Below are 20,965 nucleotides of genomic sequence, written 5' to 3' on the forward strand. Positions count from 1 at the left end.
TCTTGTAAAGTAAAGCATGTCAATGCTAATTCTCTGATAAACCAGTCCAACAGATAAACAGTGTCTTTTTTTTTCTTTTCTTTTTTTACAAAAACTGTACTTTTACTGGACAAAAACATCTTGATGAAGACACATCACCTGCTAATAAATACCCCATCCCTTGCCTACCTTGTTCAGTTACTGGAAATATTTGTACCGTAAGAAAGCTATAGACAAGTTAAAAATACTCTGGAACCAACAGAAGAAAAATGACAATATCTTTCATAGAGTATATTTAAAGGTGGTGCTCAGCAATGGAAACCTACAGCAAAGTATCACATCAAACGTTTTAAGACTCAAGTGCATCCTATTGATCAATTGGGGCATGATTTAAGCACAATGCACACTGAAAGAGCTTTTCTCAAGCAAACACTTATATTTTGGTCACAGTTGAAGGACTATTTTCTTATATTTCCTCATCTGTTGGACAATCATATCTTATTAAGACTCCTTATGTGAGAACAAACTCTATTTCTTGCATTGATAACTTTGTTTGACAGACTAATTGCATGCTATGAACAAATGAAGTCACTAAACGTGGGAAGTAATTATGGTGATAATGACAAACATATACCAATTACTCTTTAACTGTCTCCTATCAGTTTCTTTGTTCATAGCCAAGAAATTTTCTATTGAGAAACTGTGTTTGAAGCTGAACATGTGCAAAAAGAAACTGGCACAAGTACAGTATGTTGAAGGTACTGTCATTTACCCCTCTGCACTGTAGGCATCAATGACCCCAGGAAACGCCCAAATTCAGCACTGAAAAAAAATCCTCATTATAATAATATTACACAACCCCTCGTATAGATGCAAAGTGCAAAAACTGAATTGTTATACTAAAGCTCATAAAAATAACAGACAAAAAAAAAGAAAAAAGAAAATCAATAGAACGACAGAGAATGATATCAGTGTAGGAGCCAAAAAAAGCATGCCGGCAACTTCTGAATATCTAACAAGCAGTTAAAACAAGTCACAAGATATTCGTTTTTTCCCTAGGACTCAGTTTAAATCTTGTCGTTGAAGCAAACATAAATGAGTCAAGCTATTAAGATGCTACCTCTTTCTTGCCTATAGCTGGAAGTATTGTACTGGACTGTAACATAAAACCATAAAGAGAGGGGGGAAAAGAAGCAAACAACCATCAACACAACTCTTACATCAAAAGCCTCTTGGGACATTATTTACAAATGGAGCTGTCATGCTTTTGTAAGGGGTTCATTTAAAAGCTATCATTACACAAATACAACAAGAAGATTTTCTTTTTTCAATACAATTGTTTCTGCAGGCAAAGTCACAAATAAGAGTTTGAATTGAATCTTTGGAGATGGACATCAACACAAGTGGGTAGAAATAGAAAATATAGAGGGGCTTATGAAATATACCTGGAGGTTTGTTTCAAAGCAAACTCAATGCCTATGAGCGTCATCCTGTTCTTCCAAAGAAGGAAAAGTCAAAGGACACAATGATGAAGTCAATTAATTTTATAGATGGATACAGAGGTGTCTTGCAATGACTTGCAAAGGACAGACAGGAGGCATACAGGCATTTAGCTTGTATTTGATGGTCCTGGGCTGGAATTAAAAGCTAAGTTGAGGAGGAATAAGGATGAGGAATAAGGGGAGGAGTGGGAAGACAAACAGCAGGGTTGAGTAGCAAGTCATTCTTTAGTCTATTATTGTAGAGAAGGGCATATTTTTATGGAGGTTCGGGTTCTGAGAGTGTCGGTTACGGCTGCGCACAGAGCTAAATACCATGTTGCAGCCGGGGATTTTGCACTTGTGCATCTCACGCAGGTGCACAGTCTTGTAGTGCACACGCAGGGTCCCTTTGTTGCTGTACATTTTGTGGCAGATGTTACAGAGGATCCCACTGCTGCTGCCATTACTGCCCCCTGTGGACGAAAGGAAGAATGGCGAGGAGGAAGGGTCCAACCCCTCACCTCGTCCTTCTTTTAGTTCTCCAGTCTCATCCTGATGGCCCCCTTCAACCTGCCCCTCGGTACGCTGGGAGCAATCATCTCCCTCACTGTTGCCCCCCTCCTCCTCATCTTCTCCTTCCTCTTCCAAGTCATCCAACAGGATGCCTTCATCGCTTCCCTCTTCTGACCCATGTGAGGAGTGGACGCTGCTGCTGGATTGAACACTTGATGTGGTGCTCAAATCCAACACCATGTAGTCGTCGGGCTGGCCCCGGAACAGGCCATTAGTGTGGTGGTTTTTAAGGTTTTGATTGAGACGATGGTGGGGATACTCGTTGCTCATGGGGGAATGGGCATTGTGGTTCAGACCAGGGGGCCCAAAGCAGGCACCTCCGATACCCATCCTGGCCATAGGGTCCAAGCCCATGTGATACCCAGCGTAGATCTTGGCCATTAACTCAGCTCGCAGGTCCTTGGGTAGTGGAGTGAGTTGGGGGTCCAGGACAATGTCGTCCAGCTCTTTGGTCAGCAGTTTGCGGTGCAGGTTGATGTTGGAGCTGTGCCTAATGTGAAGAGACAGTCACAACTAAAAATCAGTATGTTGCCAGTATACAATAATTCATTTTTGGTATTGTCAAGTTGTCTTACTCCAGTAAAATGGTTTCAGAACTATTATTGTTATTATCAGTGCAGGCACAAAAACACACACAGAGAGACCCACACCCAATAGCTCTGCAAGGAGAAAGTGCACTGAGCAATGAGACAGAGCATCCTGCAAGTGTTTACCACTGTCAGCATGTCTGCACTGCACAGTTCTCAAATCCAATAGACTCTGACTCAATTAAATACTCCACCATATTGAATGGGAGTTTATCAATTGATTCGAGCTGTGGTAATGTGATAATCGAGGGGAACTGGATAGCATATTAGCGCAAGGCCCTGACAGCATTATCGCGTTGGTTCCCTATTGGAGGTGGCTTAATCGAGCATCTCAATGAACATGTCTTTATGTAGCCCTGGATTTAATTAAGATGGGCATTTTTCCCAAACACAAGGAAAACTGTAACACACAATGTGCAACAGCTGATGAAAGAAACCCATAACAAATGCCATGCTTAAGCCAGGTTACAATTAGTTAGCAAACAAAGCCATGCTAAAAGGCAGAGGTGAAATGGGCTTGAAAATGTAATTCAGTACCTTTTTTACACCATTTTCACAACTGTCAAGTAAGACTTAGAAAATAAGAGGGGTGGGGGAAGGATGTCACAGTTCACACGTCACAATAAAATAAAATAAAACTAAGGCAACCAATGACCAGTGTCAAGTACAACATCCACAAGGCCTGCTCCTCTCAGCACTCAGAGAAAAATATGCAAACACTCAGTGCCTTTAATGTGAAGGGTTTTCCATGCAGGGAGGGCACATGTGTGTTAAACACAACAAAAATACAAAAAAAAAAAAAGAAAAGAATAAGGTCATCCTTAGCAGAACGGGCAAAAATGGAGTCACAATGGATAGTAGAGCTTACCAGCAGTGGCAGGGTTGATGCAGTCAAAAAGGGTCCCTTTCCTTTAATTATTTACTTCCCTATCCGACATTGTCCTGCAAGAGGTAAAAATACATTCATTTGAGGGACCCTTTTCTGTGAACCAAGCAACCAGGAGCCCGTCCACTCGAGCATCGTCAGCATTGTGGAGAGGGAGCGTGGCAAATCGATTGGCCGTGGCTGTCACAGCATATGTGTGTTTGTACGTCCTTGTGTGTGTTTGTTTGTGTGAAAAACAGATAAAATAATTCTTCCATATAGTGAAACTTTGTTCAAAAAGCCTGTGTAAATCCTTTGTCCCTCTTTATCCTTTAACAGTGCAGTTGCAACCATACGGCTTTAAATTATGGTTAGGATGTGGGAGTCATGATTTATTGTCTGTGTGTCAAATTAATGTGTGGATGCTTGGTTGTCAGACACCAGAGTGTTTCTGGACAGTCTGAAGCACACTGTAATCAGTGGTGTGATTAGCAAAATGGGTACATTTTCTGCAGAAACACAACAAGCTTGAGATGTGAAGAGGGGCTACAGAAGTGCTAAGTTAAGCTTGAGGTACAGGATGCTATTGATGATGCTCAGGTAGGCAGGTCCTTTGCAACACGTCTCCACCTCTTAAACAGCACCTTCTCACTGCTAATAAGCTCTAAATTAACCATGGCTATCTAATAAAGTCAAACATGCTAAATATCATGCAGTAAGTATTCTGGAGAATAGCAACATTAGCCATTTTAGACAGTCAGAATGCACACCAAAGTTAAAATATTAAAATGAAAAATATTCACAAATACTGCTGGAATCTGTTTGATGTATTTGACAGAATTATGCAAATTAAATGAATCGCAGAAAAGGTGACTACAGTATGCCCATTTTTGACCATTTAGAAATGGTCTAATTAAAAGAACGGAAAAGGGGGGAAAAGAGACCAGTTTATGGTTATTATAATAAGCCTTGTTATTTAACCTCTGTGTTGGCGGTGCCTCCTTGCTCTAAACAATCAGAATAAGTCAGCTGAATCCAAAGACTGAGGACATAATCCCCTCATCCCTTCATTTATCAGATTTAGACTTTCTGCCCCATTTCCCTCTCCCTTCCATTTCTCCATCAGTCCTCTTCAGTACACTCTTCAGTAGGCTCTACCCCCTCTCACCCCCATCCATAGAGCTATGGTACCTCCCTGCTGCCCAGTAATGTGGCTGGCAAAGCAATTTGACAGTCTCATCTTCGTCCAAAAGATGGGGGAGGCCTCAAGAGAGCCTGTTTTTGACTGTGCAGAGGAGGGAGAGTGAGAGCGTGCCTGTCCCAATCGATGTTAATCATCTTCATGCTTACCTGATGGCCCTTGCCCTTGCTTTTGTATCTGTGCAAATTTTTACGTATATATAGATGCATGTGTGTATATTGTCTAAATGACTCATAATGTTTAAATGAGATAGAGGGCTGAGTAGTATCAAGCTGACACCATGGTTCTTTGTCTTTACTATCATTTGGGGTGTGTTATGAGATTTTAGGTTTGAGTGGGAGGTCAAGAATTTTTGTAACATTTATCACTCTTGCTGTTTTGTCTCCTTTTTATTGTTTCAGCACAAGCTACAGCTGGTTTGAGGATCCTCAGAGAAACGAGTGAACAGAAATGAATTATGCATTTGAATATGCATAAAAAACAGTTAGGATTTAAACTTACTTGCAGTTTTAAAACTACAGTTCAGTTGATGGTAGTGTGCGTTAGTGTCTATATGATATTCATCTAAGAATAAAAATAATTTCCCTTGTTCTCCTTAAAATGAATAATGAATAATAAAATGATAAAAGATTTCAAGTTTTTGTCTCTTTTTTCGGCAAATATTTTAGAATGGGGTTGAATGGCTTTCACTAACATATTCTCTCTATGAGCAGCATGCCCTTTGTTTATAAGACACAAACATAGAGCTGACTGTATAGCAGAGGAGCCGGGCCCACATGCCGTGAGGGGACTAAGGGAAAAGGAGGAAGAAGGAGACGGGAGTAAAAAGACTCTCCAACATAATTAACCTTCACTCTCTCCGTTTGCAGTGGCCCATGCAGGGACCACGGGCCGTGCACAGTTACACCATGGGAATGTAGAAGAGGGAGGACACCTGCTTACTGCAGCGACATAGAGAGAGAGCAGGTTAAAAATGTTTGGATGAAGGTTGAAAAGAAATATAAGATACGCTGATAAAAATAGGAGATATGTTAGGCAAGTCTTGTCACCAGTTTAAGAATTATAATAAACAAGGCAAATAACAGTGATGACTACTGGTACGTGCCTCTCCAGCCATTTATCTTGCAGCCTCTTCATCACTTGGCCAGCACTGCTCATTCCCCATAATAAATGTGCAATCATTTACCTCCGTACAGCAGGCAGCTTGGAGGCTGAGAGAAAACACTCCACTGTACAGTAAAACCTCACACACACACACACCCTAAAATTGCTCTGTGTTTTACACTCAAAAACATTTACATTCCATGCTTGCTCCAGGGCACATGAAATTATCATTTTCCTTATGAGTGTGTGAGTGTAGTATCCGTGTGCACAGATGTTTTTATATGCATGTGTGAAATCAACTGTTTTAGTTTAACAGAGCAGAGATCTAAATGGAGCATTGTTCCTGGGGTATATGTACAGTATGTACTACTCTGACAGTGTCATCAGTTGCAGCTTGTTTTCCTCTGTAGATGAGGTGACCCCCTCATCTGTTTTCTTCTTTACTTTGATACACCAGCTTTTGATGCTGCCCGATGGTGTGTTACGCGCCTTTGGCTTTTTTCTCAGTCAATGGACTAATCAGATATGTAGAGGACTTTCCTAGTGTTTGATGTGAGCAGCCAGGCAGAACTGCATTTACAATGCTGCTTTACTATATACCAATCAGCTGTGAAACCAATGATTACAAAAAAAACTGATTTACTTTCCTTTTCTTAAAAAATAATGTCTCTTGTCAAACCTTAAAGATTATTCCTTTGAGTTAAATATTTCTGTCATAGATGAACTGCTGAAAAGATTATGAATTATTAATTGTTACTGCTAACACAGTCTGCAAAAAAAATCTAATTAGCTTTTAGTAACTTATCAAATTAACTAGCAATAAACATTGCAACATTATTTTGTACATGCAAATTTAAGCTTACAGTATCTTAATCTTATCAGAGCAAATGCTCTGATGAAAACAACTAAATTATATTCCCATTTTATTGCTTCCATTAACTCAAATACACATTATGTCATTAGCGGATTATCCAGGGAGAGATTTGATGAGCGCGCAGCTTGTGTATTGACTTGTCTCAAAGCCCCAGGATTTCTCGAGCTATGCAGTATGGCCGCTTTCTGTTGTTTTGTTCCCTGTTTGAACCTACGGTGGAGTAATATGTCCCATATGTTGTCCGGAAACTTATTGAAACAATAGTGTGCATTAGTCTCATTCACACAAAGCTATCCTGTTCTGGCTTAAAGAGGCATAATTGTCATAGCAACTTGGTTCTCCGTGCTAAAAAATGATTTCTGCCTCACATATGTTCCGCCATGATGTGTGTTTGAGTGGCAGTTATATGCTGGTGTTTTTCATCAGCGGTATTAAACTCTATCACACGTCAAAGCTGACAAGGTGTTAATTTTCCCAACTCAAAACAGTCGAATTTTTTTTAACCTGTCTGCCTGTTTGTAGCAGCTCACTCACCCCTTGCTTTGGTATTTCTGAAAACTCACTTTCCCAACACTAAATTTTCTATTCTGATAAAAAAAAAAGTGTTTTACTTCGTATTTTGTGAGCCGTTATGACAGTGGGTTTCAACTTGAGGAGATTAAATTACATAACTGGCAAAGCAGATCTGTTGTAGGAGTTTAACTTATTGAGTGGAAGACTATATCTTAACACCCACCTACAAAGATCTGAGCAATATCTTAACACTTGACACACTCAGTGACGAATTTTTTGTGCTCACTTACTGGTGTAACCCCTATAAAATGTATTTGAAAATTTTCCCAAAATTTACAATAAATTTGTCTTGTAACTCTTTCAAAGTTGAAAATATAACGAGAAAACAAGGTGAATACACAAGCAAATACTTTTCTTTGTCATCTGTTTGTATTAATCCCCGCGTGTGTGTGTGAGTCTCTGAGTGCATGTGAATATGTGAAAGTACATTTTCATATGTGTGAATGCCCATGATGCACGGCAGACCAGTCTTGCCTCAGCCTTTTTAATATTCCTAAAGCCTAGACGGGGGCTTACACACTCACTGGTGGCAGTACACCATGGTGAGGCAGTGCATGCCACAATAACACCTCTGTCATCTTGCTACTGTCGGCACAGCTGTGTTAGGTGAGCAGCGGGGTTTCACCTTTATGGATACTAACATGTCTGCTGTTCTGCTACCCCTGTTCCTCTCTCAAATCCATCGTAATGAGGTCTCAGAATCACCAGCTCTTTTTACATGCTGCTTATGAATAAACAGTGCGAAGAACAGATGACACAAAAACAGCAAACGTAATAAAAGGCTTGATGTGAAAAGCAAGGAGCAAATTTGGTTGGAGGTGGGATCAGTGGTTGAAGAAGAGACAAGGAGTATGCGAGTGAGGCAAAACACCAGGGGAAAAAATATAAAACTCAATCTGATAAAAATCAGTTTTCCGATTGCACTTTGATACAACTTGTCCTTTACTTAAATAGAGGTGTCATTTGTATGTTATGTGAGTGCGCGCGTGTGTGTGTAAAGTTATTTGTATGCAAACAGTTGATGTTTTTACCCCCTTGGGCCTGTGCTAACCATTAGCACTCAAAATCTTTTTTTATCTCCAGCATGTGTTGTGACATCGGGCTGCTGTCAGTGCTGCTCTAGCAGAGTGAGTGTGTGCGACTGATATGTGCTAACAAGCCCAGGTGAGTATGGTTAGCCTCACCTCTTAATGCGCTAATAAATGCAGTGGTTTGACAAACCGCTGTCAATGTTAATGAATGCGCCTTCATCTCTTTGTGACAAGGTGAGGTAGCGAGGGCAGGTAAACAACACACTACACCTGGAGGGTGAAGTTGGACCGTTTTTTCAATGTGTATGCATTTCTCATCATGGCACTCTACTCTTCTGAACTTTGACTTGACATAGAGCAGGTGTCCCTGGATGTCTTTTCTTTTTAGTTTCTTTTCAGCAAACAGATGTTACATGACAGCCTATCCAGAAAAAGTTTGCAAAACCAGTTTAGTTAAATCTTAGTTTGTAACGATGGTATGCAGCTCACAAAAGCTGAACTGTTTTAACATGGCTTCATAGCAAAAACTTGATCTTCACAACTTAGATTTACCTAACTTAGACTTTTTAATGTTATTATAATGAAAACTGAATAAAACCTACCTGTAAATGTCTCAGATACATTGAAGTAAAATTGTTACATTACAAAATGGTGGCACTAACCTGTCTCGGCTCCGCCTGGAGGGAAAGGCAGCATTGCAGCCAGCCACAGTGCACACATGCATCTCTTTGAGGTGCACATTCTTGTAGTGCAGTTTCATGCTATAGGAGCTCTTGAAACTCTTCTTACACACATAGCAGATCTTGGGGTCAGGACTTGAACATGAATCTCCTTCTGGTGATTGTGAGGAAGGGAATTTGGGTGGGCTGGCACCATATCCCATCGAAGAGATGAAGCTCTCATGCAGAGCGGCCATGCTGGCAGCAGCCGCTGCCATACCTCCGTTATAGAGGCCATACTGGCTCATGCAGAACATGTCATAAGTTGGATCATTGAGTTCTTCTTTAATCTTGATAGTGGGCTGGTTAGGGGAGGGAGAGGAATGGCTCTTTCCTTCAATTTCTTTTCTCAAATGAGCTTCATCACTGCCCTCATTTTCTTGTTCTTTGTCCAGACCCCGTCCACCCCTGCTGTGCTTTTGATGTTCCTCCACATCCATCAGCTCATCTCGGTAGAACATTTTGGAATCAGAGGTTTCAGATTCATTTTCAAAGTCTCTCTCATGGTCCTGATCCTCTGAGGTAAAGCTGTCCATACAACGTAGCTCGGAAGCTGCGCCTCTGCTGTCACTACCGGTTCCTTCCCTGCACTCATCTTCACTTTGTCTCATCATACCTCTCAGAGCTAACCCAGGGCTCATGTCATCCTGAGAAGGCGATTGTTGTCCACTTCCTCCACTTTGGTGTCCAGTGCCACTTCTACTGTTGTTGTTGCTGTTACAATTTCCATTAATTTTGACATTGTTGTGAAGAAGAGATGACTGGTGATGGTGGTGATTATGGTGTATATTATCATCATCATCCTCATCTTTGTCCTCATATTCATCTGCCACATCAATCACTTCCTTCTCAATTTTAACTGGCATGCTAGATTTACGAGGCTTCTTTTTGGGTGTGGGGTCACTGTTGCTTGGGGTGAGGTCATGATTGGCACTGGGAGTTGGTAAGCGGTGGGACAAGTGGCCTGCCTCTGACATATGAACATTGTTGTGTGAAGCAACAGCTGCAGCAGCCAGGATCTGTTGTTGATGGTCCATTAGAGTAGTGCTGTTGGTAGTAGTGGGCATGATGGGGCTGGTTGGCAGTGACACTGGAGGACTGACTAGATCTGCTGGGGACAGTAGTGTTCGGTAGAAGGGGGGCACCGGCTGGACAGGCTGCACTGACTTCAGTGATGGAAACACTAGAGGACTTTGCAGGGGTGACTGAAGCATTGGATCTATAGGTGGAGTAGTGAAGCCCAGGGGTGGTCTTCCAGGGCTGGTGAGTGTGAAGCCACCATTTTTGCTGCTTGAGATGACTGGTGTACCAGAGTTAGAATTGGCACGGATGAGGTCTTTATCGCGATTATTGCGCAGCATTGGCATATGCAACCGTGGATTGGGATTGGCACTGTGACGGTTGCGACTGCGCAGTGAGCTGAAGACCATATTGCATCCCTCAATGGTGCAGCGATGTTTAATCTTCAAGTGTACGGCATTATAATGTATCTTTAGCGTGCCCTTATCATAAAAGGTTTTTCCACAAGAGTTGCAGCACACCCGGCCTTTACGTGAGGTGGAACCCATGCGGCGCATACGATGCATCTTTGAGGAGAAAGAAGAATGAGTGATGGTTTTAGAAGGTTCATCCTTTACAAACTGATGGTGGATCTGGTGGTCACTTAAGTTGTTGGGCTGAGGTTGATTTTGGGACTGCTGTTGGCACTGCTGCTGTTGCTGCTGAAGCTGTGTCTGCTGTTGTGCCTGCTGAGAGGAGGGGGAAGGTGACATGGGTGATGCACGGTTGTTAGGCTCTGTCTTCGGTTCAGTGTTGTTGTTCATGGCTCCTAGTACTCCGCGACTAGGACTCTGACCTGTGCAGAAGGGTGATAGGGACACTTCTGACTCACTAGTGTCCACCTGTTCTCCTTGATTTGGGAGGCTGGGTTCCCGAAGCCTCAGGGCAGGCTTCTCGATAGGGAGGCCATTGGGGGGCAAGCCGAGCATTGGGGCAGAGACTGGGTTGATGTATTGGAATGGCAGGAGGAAGGCTAAGCTGTTGGGGATATTTTCGAAATGGTGAATGCTGGATGGGCTACTGTTTTCCAGATGTGTCAAAAGCCCCGGGCTGCGGGTCCTGTTATTACTTTCAATGAATGTTCTAATCCCAGAGTCTGTCTTGGATGAGGGAACTGTAACTGCTTGACCTTCCTTCTCCTGAATGGCCATCAGCTCCACAATGGACTTGGTCTCACCAAAGCGCAGAAACTGCTGCAGGGTGATGATCTCCTCTTCGCGGGACATGATGGTCCAGCGGTCCAGCACCTTGCCTGCAGCATCCTAAATGCCCCAGAGGAGACAAGAGAGAAGATACAATTCTTTATTGATTGTGAATAATCAGTGTAGTCAAAGGAGAAAATCGAGCAGGGGTTAGGTGAGTTTTTCTGCTCATGAAATTCAGAGGTCCCTGGAGCGACATATAACTAACTGAGCTATGACGGAAATATACCCCCCTGCAGTCCCTCTTTTCCATACATTATTCATCTATTACTTTTTTTTCATTGTTCAAATCCGCGGATATACACATTAATCACACAATGATTAAAATGAGCAAATACAATACTGAGTCACAAGGAAGCCTATCAAAAGCACTGAGGTGGGGGCAGGTCTCCGTGACTTTAAACACTGTAAAACATTTGTCATTGGAAAGACTAAAAAAGGTTTATAAAACAATGTGAACTCTTCCTAAGACTCCCCCTGTGCACAAACTGTACCTATAATTATTTACATAACTGTGTGAGCTTTAGAAAAAAATGCTAACAGAAATAAAAGAATAATTAATATATGCAAATAATCAGACCTTGGTTGGTAGGGATTTGAGGGTTCTCTATCTCTAAAGCAGCGAAAAGCTTAAGGACACACTACTGTATGCAGGTAATGGCTGACTTTGGAAGATAGAATATCATGTTTGTGTAAGATTTTATTTGAGGATGCCTTGACAGTGGCTTTGAAATTGTGTTCTTCACTGGCTATCTTAAAGCTATGGTAGGTAATCCTAGAGAGCTAGCAAGAGAGCTAGCAAGATTCGAAAGTGTCCACTCCTCTAAGCTCCACCCCCCCCTCCCCATTCCGTCAGTGCTTCATCCAAAGCCGGTGGAACCGCATGCGCACATGGAGCAGGGAGCCGGCAGAGGGGGGCGTAGGCAGAAAGCAGAGGCATCTGATTGGTTTTTTGTAGGCGACCAATCCGAGATCAGCGTCCCGCTGATCTCGGATTGGTCAGCTTTTTCTCAGTCCTGCAGCTGCCACAGAGGTCTGATTATTTTCGTCCCTTTTTCTAAATACATCTTGTGTAGATTTCTCTCAGGATAGACGGACCATTTCACCCAGTATTACAAAATGTGTTTCTGAACAGGATTACCTACCATGCCTTTAAATGTTTATTATGATTTTTTGTTAAAGATAAGTAAGTGATGGATAGGAATATACTGTTTGTGAGGTGTAAAAAATGTGGTTGTTTGTCAATTGATGCTGCACTATCAGTTGACAGAAGCTACCCTTGAAAATGGCAAAAGGTAACATAGATTTTTACAGTAGATAATTTATGAGAACTCTCTGTAGCTCTTGTTTCTGTGTTTTTGAGGCCTGGGAATGATGAGAAACTTGTTTCCATCCTAAGACACCAGAATTACTCTGCTGGGACTGCAGGATTATTCCAAATAGAACACTTGGCTCGTATCTTTTGGAATATGAACAGCTGAAAAATAAGAGACTCAGGCTCCATGCAAATGTGTATTGTCAGACATCAAGAGATGGCGGGGGATTCTGGGAAGAGAATCTTGGCAAATGCTCTAAATTAACTTTGGGGTGTAGCTACTAAGATTGAGGCAAATAAAGTACTTTCATCTACCTATGTGGACCAATGTCTCTTCCTGCCTCAGAGAACTGAGAGACTTTACAAGGTGATCAGCATACAGTAACTATTAATCTTATGAAATAAGATGGGTTATTTGTGTGAACAAAATGGAAATTTACAGGATAGGCGGGAAGATGGAGTTGAAATACTACAGTTCACTCAAAGAATCCTGAGGGACCAGGAACAAGTGACATCAAGGGAGTAACGCAGGCAATGACAATTAGTCTTACTGAAATGGTAACATTTCTTATGTGCTCCTAGCTGCTGGCATCTATAAAAGATAAATGGCAACTCTGGTGAGTAGAAAGCTGTAAAAACCAACATCACAAAACACAAAGGGCCTGTGAGGAGAAAACAGAAGATAAATGTTTAAAGAGAGACAGCAAAAAAGAGTACGAGAGAGACACAGAGGAAGAAACACAGAGAAAATAAAAGTGTGAGTGGTTTCATATCATGCCCTCAGATATACTGGAGAAATAGATTCTTCTGAGACGAAACATCAATAGTCACTGGGGTATTTGTTGTTAAATATACATTAAAAAACATTTTACACTTTCATTCTGTGTGCGCTCTGGAGTTTTAGCCTCGAGGTATGACTTTAAATTCTAGCCTGGACACTATTATTTCATACTGCATGGCCATCTGGGCATTAGTACTTCCATTTGATTTAATTGAAACAAAAAAATGAAAGCATGTTAGAAAGTGAATCTTTAAATAGTTCCACCACCATAAAATTTCTTAATAAATTGTGGTTCTAAGAAGTACAGCAGTATTTTCAAATTTTCAAGAGACAAAAAAGGACAAATTTGGGTTACACACTTAAATGCACTAAGGTAGCCAGCTACAGAAGTGGGAAAGATTTTAAATACAGTTTTAAGAGTTTTATTCCTAAGAATAGTGTCTCTTTTTTATAAGCAGTACATTGCAAGAGTATTTGCATTTTAAGGATATCTGCTAGACCATGTTTCAATTTAATCATGTTTAAAATATCTTAACATCAGTTCATCTATTTCATCAAAACTTCTTTGATGTTAAAATTAGGTTTTAATTTGTTTTTATTAGAATTGCTCTTGAAATGCAGGTAATTTTAGTTGTAGCCCCATTAATGAATATTAGAAGCTATCAGTCTTACCCTCAGTACAAAAGTACAAAAGCTTATTCTCTGCCAGCCAAACTCTTTGCCTTGAATTCCCAAATAATCAAATCAAATAAGTGCCATAACACAAATGACATGGACCAAACTGCAACCCATTAGTGTAAGGAAGTGCCAACGAGCTGTCAGAACAGGTCAGCATTTCTTCTGTTCTCTGGACCCTGTCTGAGAGGAGGCTATCCAAGCACTCTTCTTCAGTGGTCAACCGAGCTTTAGATGGCAATCAGAAAGTGTTTACAATGGAAATATTTAGAGCAATCACCCAAAACAAGTTAAAAAAATTTGCAAATTTTATTTAGAAAAAAACAGGACGGACATGATTATACTTCAGGTTATTTAATGAACACGCCTTTAAGTAAAAAGTTGATGCAGCTCCTTATTTATCACTCTATTTTGTAAACACCACTTCATGAAGCAATGTCAAAGATAATCGAAGATAAGAAAATTGTGAACGTAAATTGAGATGAGACGCTTAAAGTATGTTGACACACATTTGCAGACAAACACATGCCCCCGTAATCTTTACTACGGTAAGTCTCACAACTCCACTCCCCTGCATTAGCCTTGTGATGCTGTGAGAGAAACAAATATGCCATTAGAAGCACTTTTACAAGTAGGCACTCATCTTCCAATTAGCTTAATGTGGCCCTCTTCCCCCTATATTTTCCAGGCGTGTTTCTTGTACACTCCCTTCAGTAAAATCTCATTAATCCACCCTTCCCCCACCTCCCCCAGTGCTATGACATATTAGTCTGTCATTATGCATCCCCGAGTCCTTTAAACAATGCAGCTAAACCTCTGTTTGCCAGGTTAATGACTATTAGCCAATAATTACAGCAGAGAGACGACAGGGTACCCCACTTTATCTGCTCGACAGCTTCTGCTGCTAGTTTATTTTATCTGCCTGCCTGCTTGTCTCCTGGAATTAATCTAGCAACCGCTTTATTTATTCATCTTTTCACTGATGCAATTTATTCTGAATTCATGGCTGGTTCTAATACTGAGGTGCTCGATTTTGTGTAGTGGGTGTGGAGTGGGTTATCCACCTTGCAGATTGTTGACGATGTGGAGAAGCAAATGATGGCTTTTTCATCATCTGGGTTACCCCGGTCAGTTAAAACAAATTAGGTTATTGTGCAATTGTCTGACTGTCCTCCTCCCCAAAACGTGCCATGGGTCATGTTTTCATGGAGGCAGATACGACATATAGATATATAATTACATTTGAAGGATAATCAACCTCTAGAGGTCATGAGAACAACTGTATGTGAATTGTAAAAAAATGTTCCTGATGGGTGACGATTACATTGTAAAAAGAGTGTATTTGAGCCCTTACCATAATCGTTTTCTGACTGAAACATATACCAAGTAGTTTTGATGTATTTAATGTTCTTAAGAAGACTTTGTAGGTTCTTCAAAAAAAAAGGGAAAAAAGACGGGAATGTGGCCGGTTCTGAAGTACAAATGCTCATATGAGTTGTATTTCTTTTCTGCTGCTTGTCGAGGTGGTACTTTAGAGGACACCATTATGGGTTGTCTTTAATCTTGTGAACAAACAACCTACATGGTTGCTTTGATTGAAAGACTAGATGTGCTGTTAGAAGTTATGTGCTTGGCTGTATTAAGAGTCAGGATGTGTAGCTTTTCTTGCATGGTGTGTATTAGGAATTAGCAACTTAACATGTTTATGCATTTAACTAACTGTCTCCTAACATATAAATTGTTTTTTTTTAGCAAGCCATAAAGACAGATGCTATGTCACAAAGAAAGAAAGAAAGAAAGAAAAGTCACAAAATACATACTATCGATCAGTACTTGTACACAATAACTCAAATGGGACATTTCTGTCACAGAACAAACTTATTTATGATTTATACTGGTAGATGGTTACACAGGTTCACTTGCGATAGGAAGGATCAGTTCTCACAATGGCAAAGCAAATCATGGGAACCACATTGATCCACCAATCACCTTGCAGTAAAAGTGATCTCCACTAAGCCTCAGGGGAGTCCCCATTGATCTCCAGTCTTGCTCTCAGATCCAGTTCCTTAAAAAAAGAAAACATGCTCTATTCCTGTTTTTGCCAAGAGAGGTTAAACAGAAGTTCCTTAAGACCTGAGAAGGTCTTGAACCTTGACGCTTCCGTTTCCATATTCTGCCTCCCTCCCCACTTCATATTGGGGTGTATGAATAATGTAGAGGATCTAGTGGCGAAGGGGCACCATGGGGATAGGTTCATGCAAAGCCCGCAGCCCGGAGCCATCACTTCAGAGGGCAAGAGCTCCCAAGACACAGGCCACTCCCCCATAGGCTCTACAGTGGCAGGTCAGAGGTCATGTGTGAACAACAAGCTTTTCTTCTTCCCTTGTGATGGACCACAGAAAAAAAACAGTAGCTACATCGAGAGGTGGGTGGAGGACATTTGTAAGAATCATAAAGGTTGAAATTTGCACTTTGTGATCTCAGTAAGTTTCTCCTTCAATATTCTGGATGTGACCCTAAAACATTTTGTGTTCCAAATTGCAGAACCATAAAATTGTATCTTTCTAGCAATTTGACAATGGATCACATAATTGCGCATAATAAACAAGAAAATCATTTCTTTGAAAAAAAATCTTATCATCAGAGATCAACTAACCACCATCTCTGTGGACCAATAGTTTGCTCATTTGAGTGATATTTTTACAATAAGAAATTAAAATTGTGTATTCTCAAATGTTTACAGGGAAAATTGGGCAATTTACGATAGTTTACAGTACTGGGTATTTTACAGCTGATCTTTAAATACTCGTTGCCAAAAGTAAAAACAAGTAGGAAGAAAAATAAGTAAAGTATTTCTAATTAACCTCACCACACTGTTGTCCCTGAGAGAGTATTGTACAAAGACAATAGTATATTTGTGGCATGTCAATAGAAAACCTTTTTTATTTATATTTCTCTATAAATATTCTAAATTTAATAAGCGATTATTTGTTGGTTCTCATTTTTTCTAGGTTCAAAGCTCGGATATATTATAAGAATATAAATATTTACATGGACACAAATGTAATGCACAAATCCTGATTTCCAGATAACGTCATCCCCTTTAAAAGGCAAATGAAAATGATGTGATTCAATAAGGTCCCGACAGGACCCTCTTTACCAACTCATATTCCTGATTACAATTTGGAACAGATCAATTCAGGTTTGATTCTTGCTTTATCATTTAATTAAGAACCATGCAAAGGGCATTGCCTTGGTCAATATTATGCTCATCACTGCCAGAGAAGACTGTTTGCTGGGCTCCAGTATAAGTAAATGTGAAGAGGCCACAGGGCTTATTCTGATTTACCAGACACGCTGATCAACTAACAGGCCACAAGATACCCTGCCTTCACCTCTCAACCTGATTTAACTCATGGCTTTGGTTAAAAATTCATGACTCTGTGTTAGTTGTTGCTAAGGGCACACTAATCGACTGGAGTCAGATTTATAGTGCAGTTGTAGACTGTTAGGATGGAGAGAGGGTGGGTCAGGGGGTTATTAGAGAAGACTTTAGTACAGACGGGTGAGTCACAACCTGGCACACATCAGGTTCCAGGTGGCCTTTTGTAAACAGTTTCCATTTCTTTCTCCACTAACTTGTCTTTTTTCATTATCAGTTTTTGAAAGTATATCCGTCGTTTTAGGTCTCCTAATTTCTGATTCCTGTGACTCTCCTGACTTCCACCATCACCACCGTTTATGTTCAAAAGCTGTCCCTGAGCTTCTTTAAAGAGTGGACAGGACAAACCTTTGGCCACAGCCCAGCAGAGGTGCAGATGGAGCAGCACATGGAAGCCATTTCAGACCCCAGTGCGTAGCAGAGCAAAGTCTGCCGCTCTCTGAGTTCAGAACCTCTTAAGAACCGCCTCGCAGCACTAACATGTGAGCAGCATTTCGGTCGAGGCTGATGTATTGATTCGCTGTCTCTCAGCACAAAGCGCACAATAACACAGTAACGTTGGCTTGCCTCATCCAACTGTGCTAAAGAACCATAACCGTGGTCAATGTGTAAAACTCAGCAGACCCAGCACTGAGCTAGAGGGGATGCCTCCGAGAAGAGAGGTGGAGTGATAGAAGCAGAGAGGGAACGTCTGATGTTTCACATTAATTGAGGATGATTCGTGTGATCTCCTGGGTCTGGATGCAGCAGCCAGGTCTGTCGTGGGCCTGGGAGACAGATGTGGGGGCCTCTATGCTCCCTCCAGGGCCAATGGAGAGCAGTGAGGCGGCTGAGAAATGGTTTGGCTGTCCAGTGTGTGTATGTGTGTTTGAGTGTGTGCGTTGGTAGAAATGCTTTTCTCTCCTGCTTATATCACATCTCCTTTGTCTTGATTACTATTTTGGCAGAAAGCCGTAACAGAGTAGATGCATTAACATATGCTCACAATTTGCTCTTTGGCTACATTATTGTATGTTGCGCTGTGTCTTGATGAATCAGTAATTTCTCTTCCTCTTCCGTATCATACATATTATATCTTTTGCTTAGTATCAAGTAGCAAAATACAGTCGATGTGAGTAAATTAAAATAAAGATTTAGAAAGATTACATTTCATAAAAATAAAAATATGATTAGATGTTCCTGATTATCATATGTGAGAAGTGTTAAATAGTTACAACCTCAATGGCAAACATGTTTAATTTTTACAATACCTTGAACATACTGATCTCTGCAGTCAAAATAATCCACACATCCCTTTCACATCACTGTGTAAAAGGAAATATGTAAATGGTTAATGGATTGTAGAGTAGGTAAACCATCCAAGTCATTTTGTTTTGGTTGAGCAGGGAACAGATAGAGGTGTCTGTGACATGCAGACATGCTGGATTAGAAGAGCATTTCAGCTTTCTTCTGTGCTTTTGCTTTGCAGCATGCAGGAGGAAAGAGAATAAGCTAATGGACTCTTTATTTAATGTGATCAGAGCCATTATTGACATGCTGCCAGGAAGATGCAAGACCATTAACTCGAGTCTCTCTCTCTGCCTCTCTTTCTCTGTATACCTCCCTCCAGCCCACTCCTTTCCCCGACAATATTTCACTGCCTGCTGGAATCGCATACGGAGGAAAGGCCAATAGGGGGTCTGGGCACCCTAAAGGAATCTGGATCTGTCATGTTAACTATGAATCTATGATCAGACTGTTTGTGATAGGTGTTGCTCATGACGAGGTAAATTAAACAATATTTAAATCTTTATGACATATCTTTAATAATTTACTCCTAAAAGATACAGTGTAAATCAGTAAGATCTGATATTTTTTTTGCAGTATATTCTGATGATTTAAATAGCTCTGCATCTTATCATGCAAATTCAGTATCTTGCAATTTAAATCAACCTTTATTACTGTCTGGCCTGATTACACATTTCTTCCAGCTTATTGTTAGTTTGAACTGTCTAACAAAATTTAGGCCTAAAATTCAAAGGGCCTTGAAAATGGGATCTGCACAATCTTGCATTTCATCAATAGAGTGTCTAAAATTCATGGCAAGCAAGGCTTTACAAAAAAGCAACTACAATTCCTGCTTTGCACACATTTACTATGTAAATGCTATGCACACATTTGTATGAAGAGCTATCAGTGCAAAAACGTATTAAACACCATTACATTAAAAGTAAGTGTTGAGTTTTCATCACTTAGTCATAGACTGAGGTTTTAGATTGTAACTTTGTTGTTAAAGTGAAATTAAATTTTTTCAAAAGCCAAGAGCATTTAAGCGAGCAACACTTATAGCATTTCCAGAAATAAAAACATTATGCTGGGCTTAATAGTGTATTTAAAAATATTGCTCTTTTATCAGAGTGAAATAGTGCATTGATTTGGAAAAATGGTCCCAACTTGCAAACAGCGCAGTTACCGTGTTTTCTCCCCTTTGAATTGTAGCCTGGCATGTAAGTTGGTTCATTCATCTTGGATGTGGATGGTGCCAGTGTGGCTGCAGTGTAATTTACTCTCTGTGCCAGTACACATCTATCCCTGTGGCCCAGGGGATCAACACGCCAGTGGCCCAGAGGATGTTGTTTTGCATGCATGCGTATGTGTGTGTCTGTGCGTGTACAACAGGAAGTTGTACTCAAGTCTCTCGGGGCATGGTTCCAGGTTCTCGGGTCTGTCTACTGTCATAAGTTCCAGAGTGGTGATTACTTACTGCAGATATAAACACCATAACCATCTGGTGCTGCCTCTTTGAACTTATATACCAAGAGAAGCTTTAGACCATCAAAACACACAATGATAAAAGAGAAAATAACTAAATAAATGAAAAAAAACTTTGACGCAGCAGGTAGTGAATACTGAAAGTTTGGCCAGGATGCATGCTGGGAAAGGTAGGATGATGGGGGTCATTCAAGACTATGGAGGTCTTGCAGAGCCAGCAGATGTTTGATCCATCCACAGCACATCTGGCCCTTAACACACTCAATCCTTTTCACTCAACTTCTCCTTTTTAGATTTTCATTGCTCCTCCTGGTCCACTAAACTCTGCATTTTCTCTTGCAGGCCACAAATATTTGTTCATCATCTTTCTTTATTGTTGCCTGTGATTTGTATTGTTTAGATTTTAGTTTGTGTCCCTTATCAATTATACTTTAACCCCCCACAGGTGCAACAAGATATTTTTAAGCTGTGGCATGATTTGTAAATCCCAGCAAGGAACTTCAAACCCAGTGGCACTAGTCAGGAAAAAGAGAGCTGTCATTCTCATTGTAGTGGGCCCTAGGGGGGTCATACAGTGCTTAACAGTTTCATTGTTTCTTTTATTGTTGGAAACAGAGACGGGTGTGTACTGCACAAGTGCCTGAATTCTGGACTGCAACGTGACAGAAGGACTGTCAACTCCCTCTTACTCTCCATGCAACTTCCTTTAATAAATGTCAACTCTATGACCTAACAGCAAATCCCTGGCAGACT

At 40.8% G+C, this 20,965-nt stretch overlaps 1 protein-coding gene across 6 annotated transcripts in view; it reads right to left on the bottom strand.

The window, feature by feature from the left end:
- Window positions 1-255: 255 nt before the first annotated feature.
- bnc2 (basonuclin zinc finger protein 2) overlaps window positions 256-20,965 on the bottom strand; it is a 154,717-nt gene continuing 134,007 nt past the window's right edge. For 5 of the 6 annotated variants that reach the window (XM_075463067.1, XM_075463068.1, XM_075463066.1 and 2 more), the window contains 2 exons: window positions 8,931-11,308; window positions 256-2,523 (listed from right to left, as the gene is read on the bottom strand). In XM_075463067.1, coding sequence (XP_075319182.1) covers window positions 1,707-2,523; window positions 8,931-11,308 — 3,195 coding nt within the window. In that variant the 3' untranslated portion in view covers window positions 256-1,706. Of the gene's footprint in view, window positions 2,524-3,488; window positions 3,563-8,930; window positions 11,309-20,965 lie in introns of all 6 variants that reach the window. The other variant, XM_075463069.1, reaches the window with a different exon arrangement.

The sequence above is a fragment of the Odontesthes bonariensis genome, chromosome 4 (assembly GCF_027942865.1).
Source record: "Odontesthes bonariensis isolate fOdoBon6 chromosome 4, fOdoBon6.hap1, whole genome shotgun sequence".
Classification (NCBI taxonomy): domain Eukaryota; kingdom Metazoa; phylum Chordata; class Actinopteri; order Atheriniformes; family Atherinopsidae; genus Odontesthes; species Odontesthes bonariensis.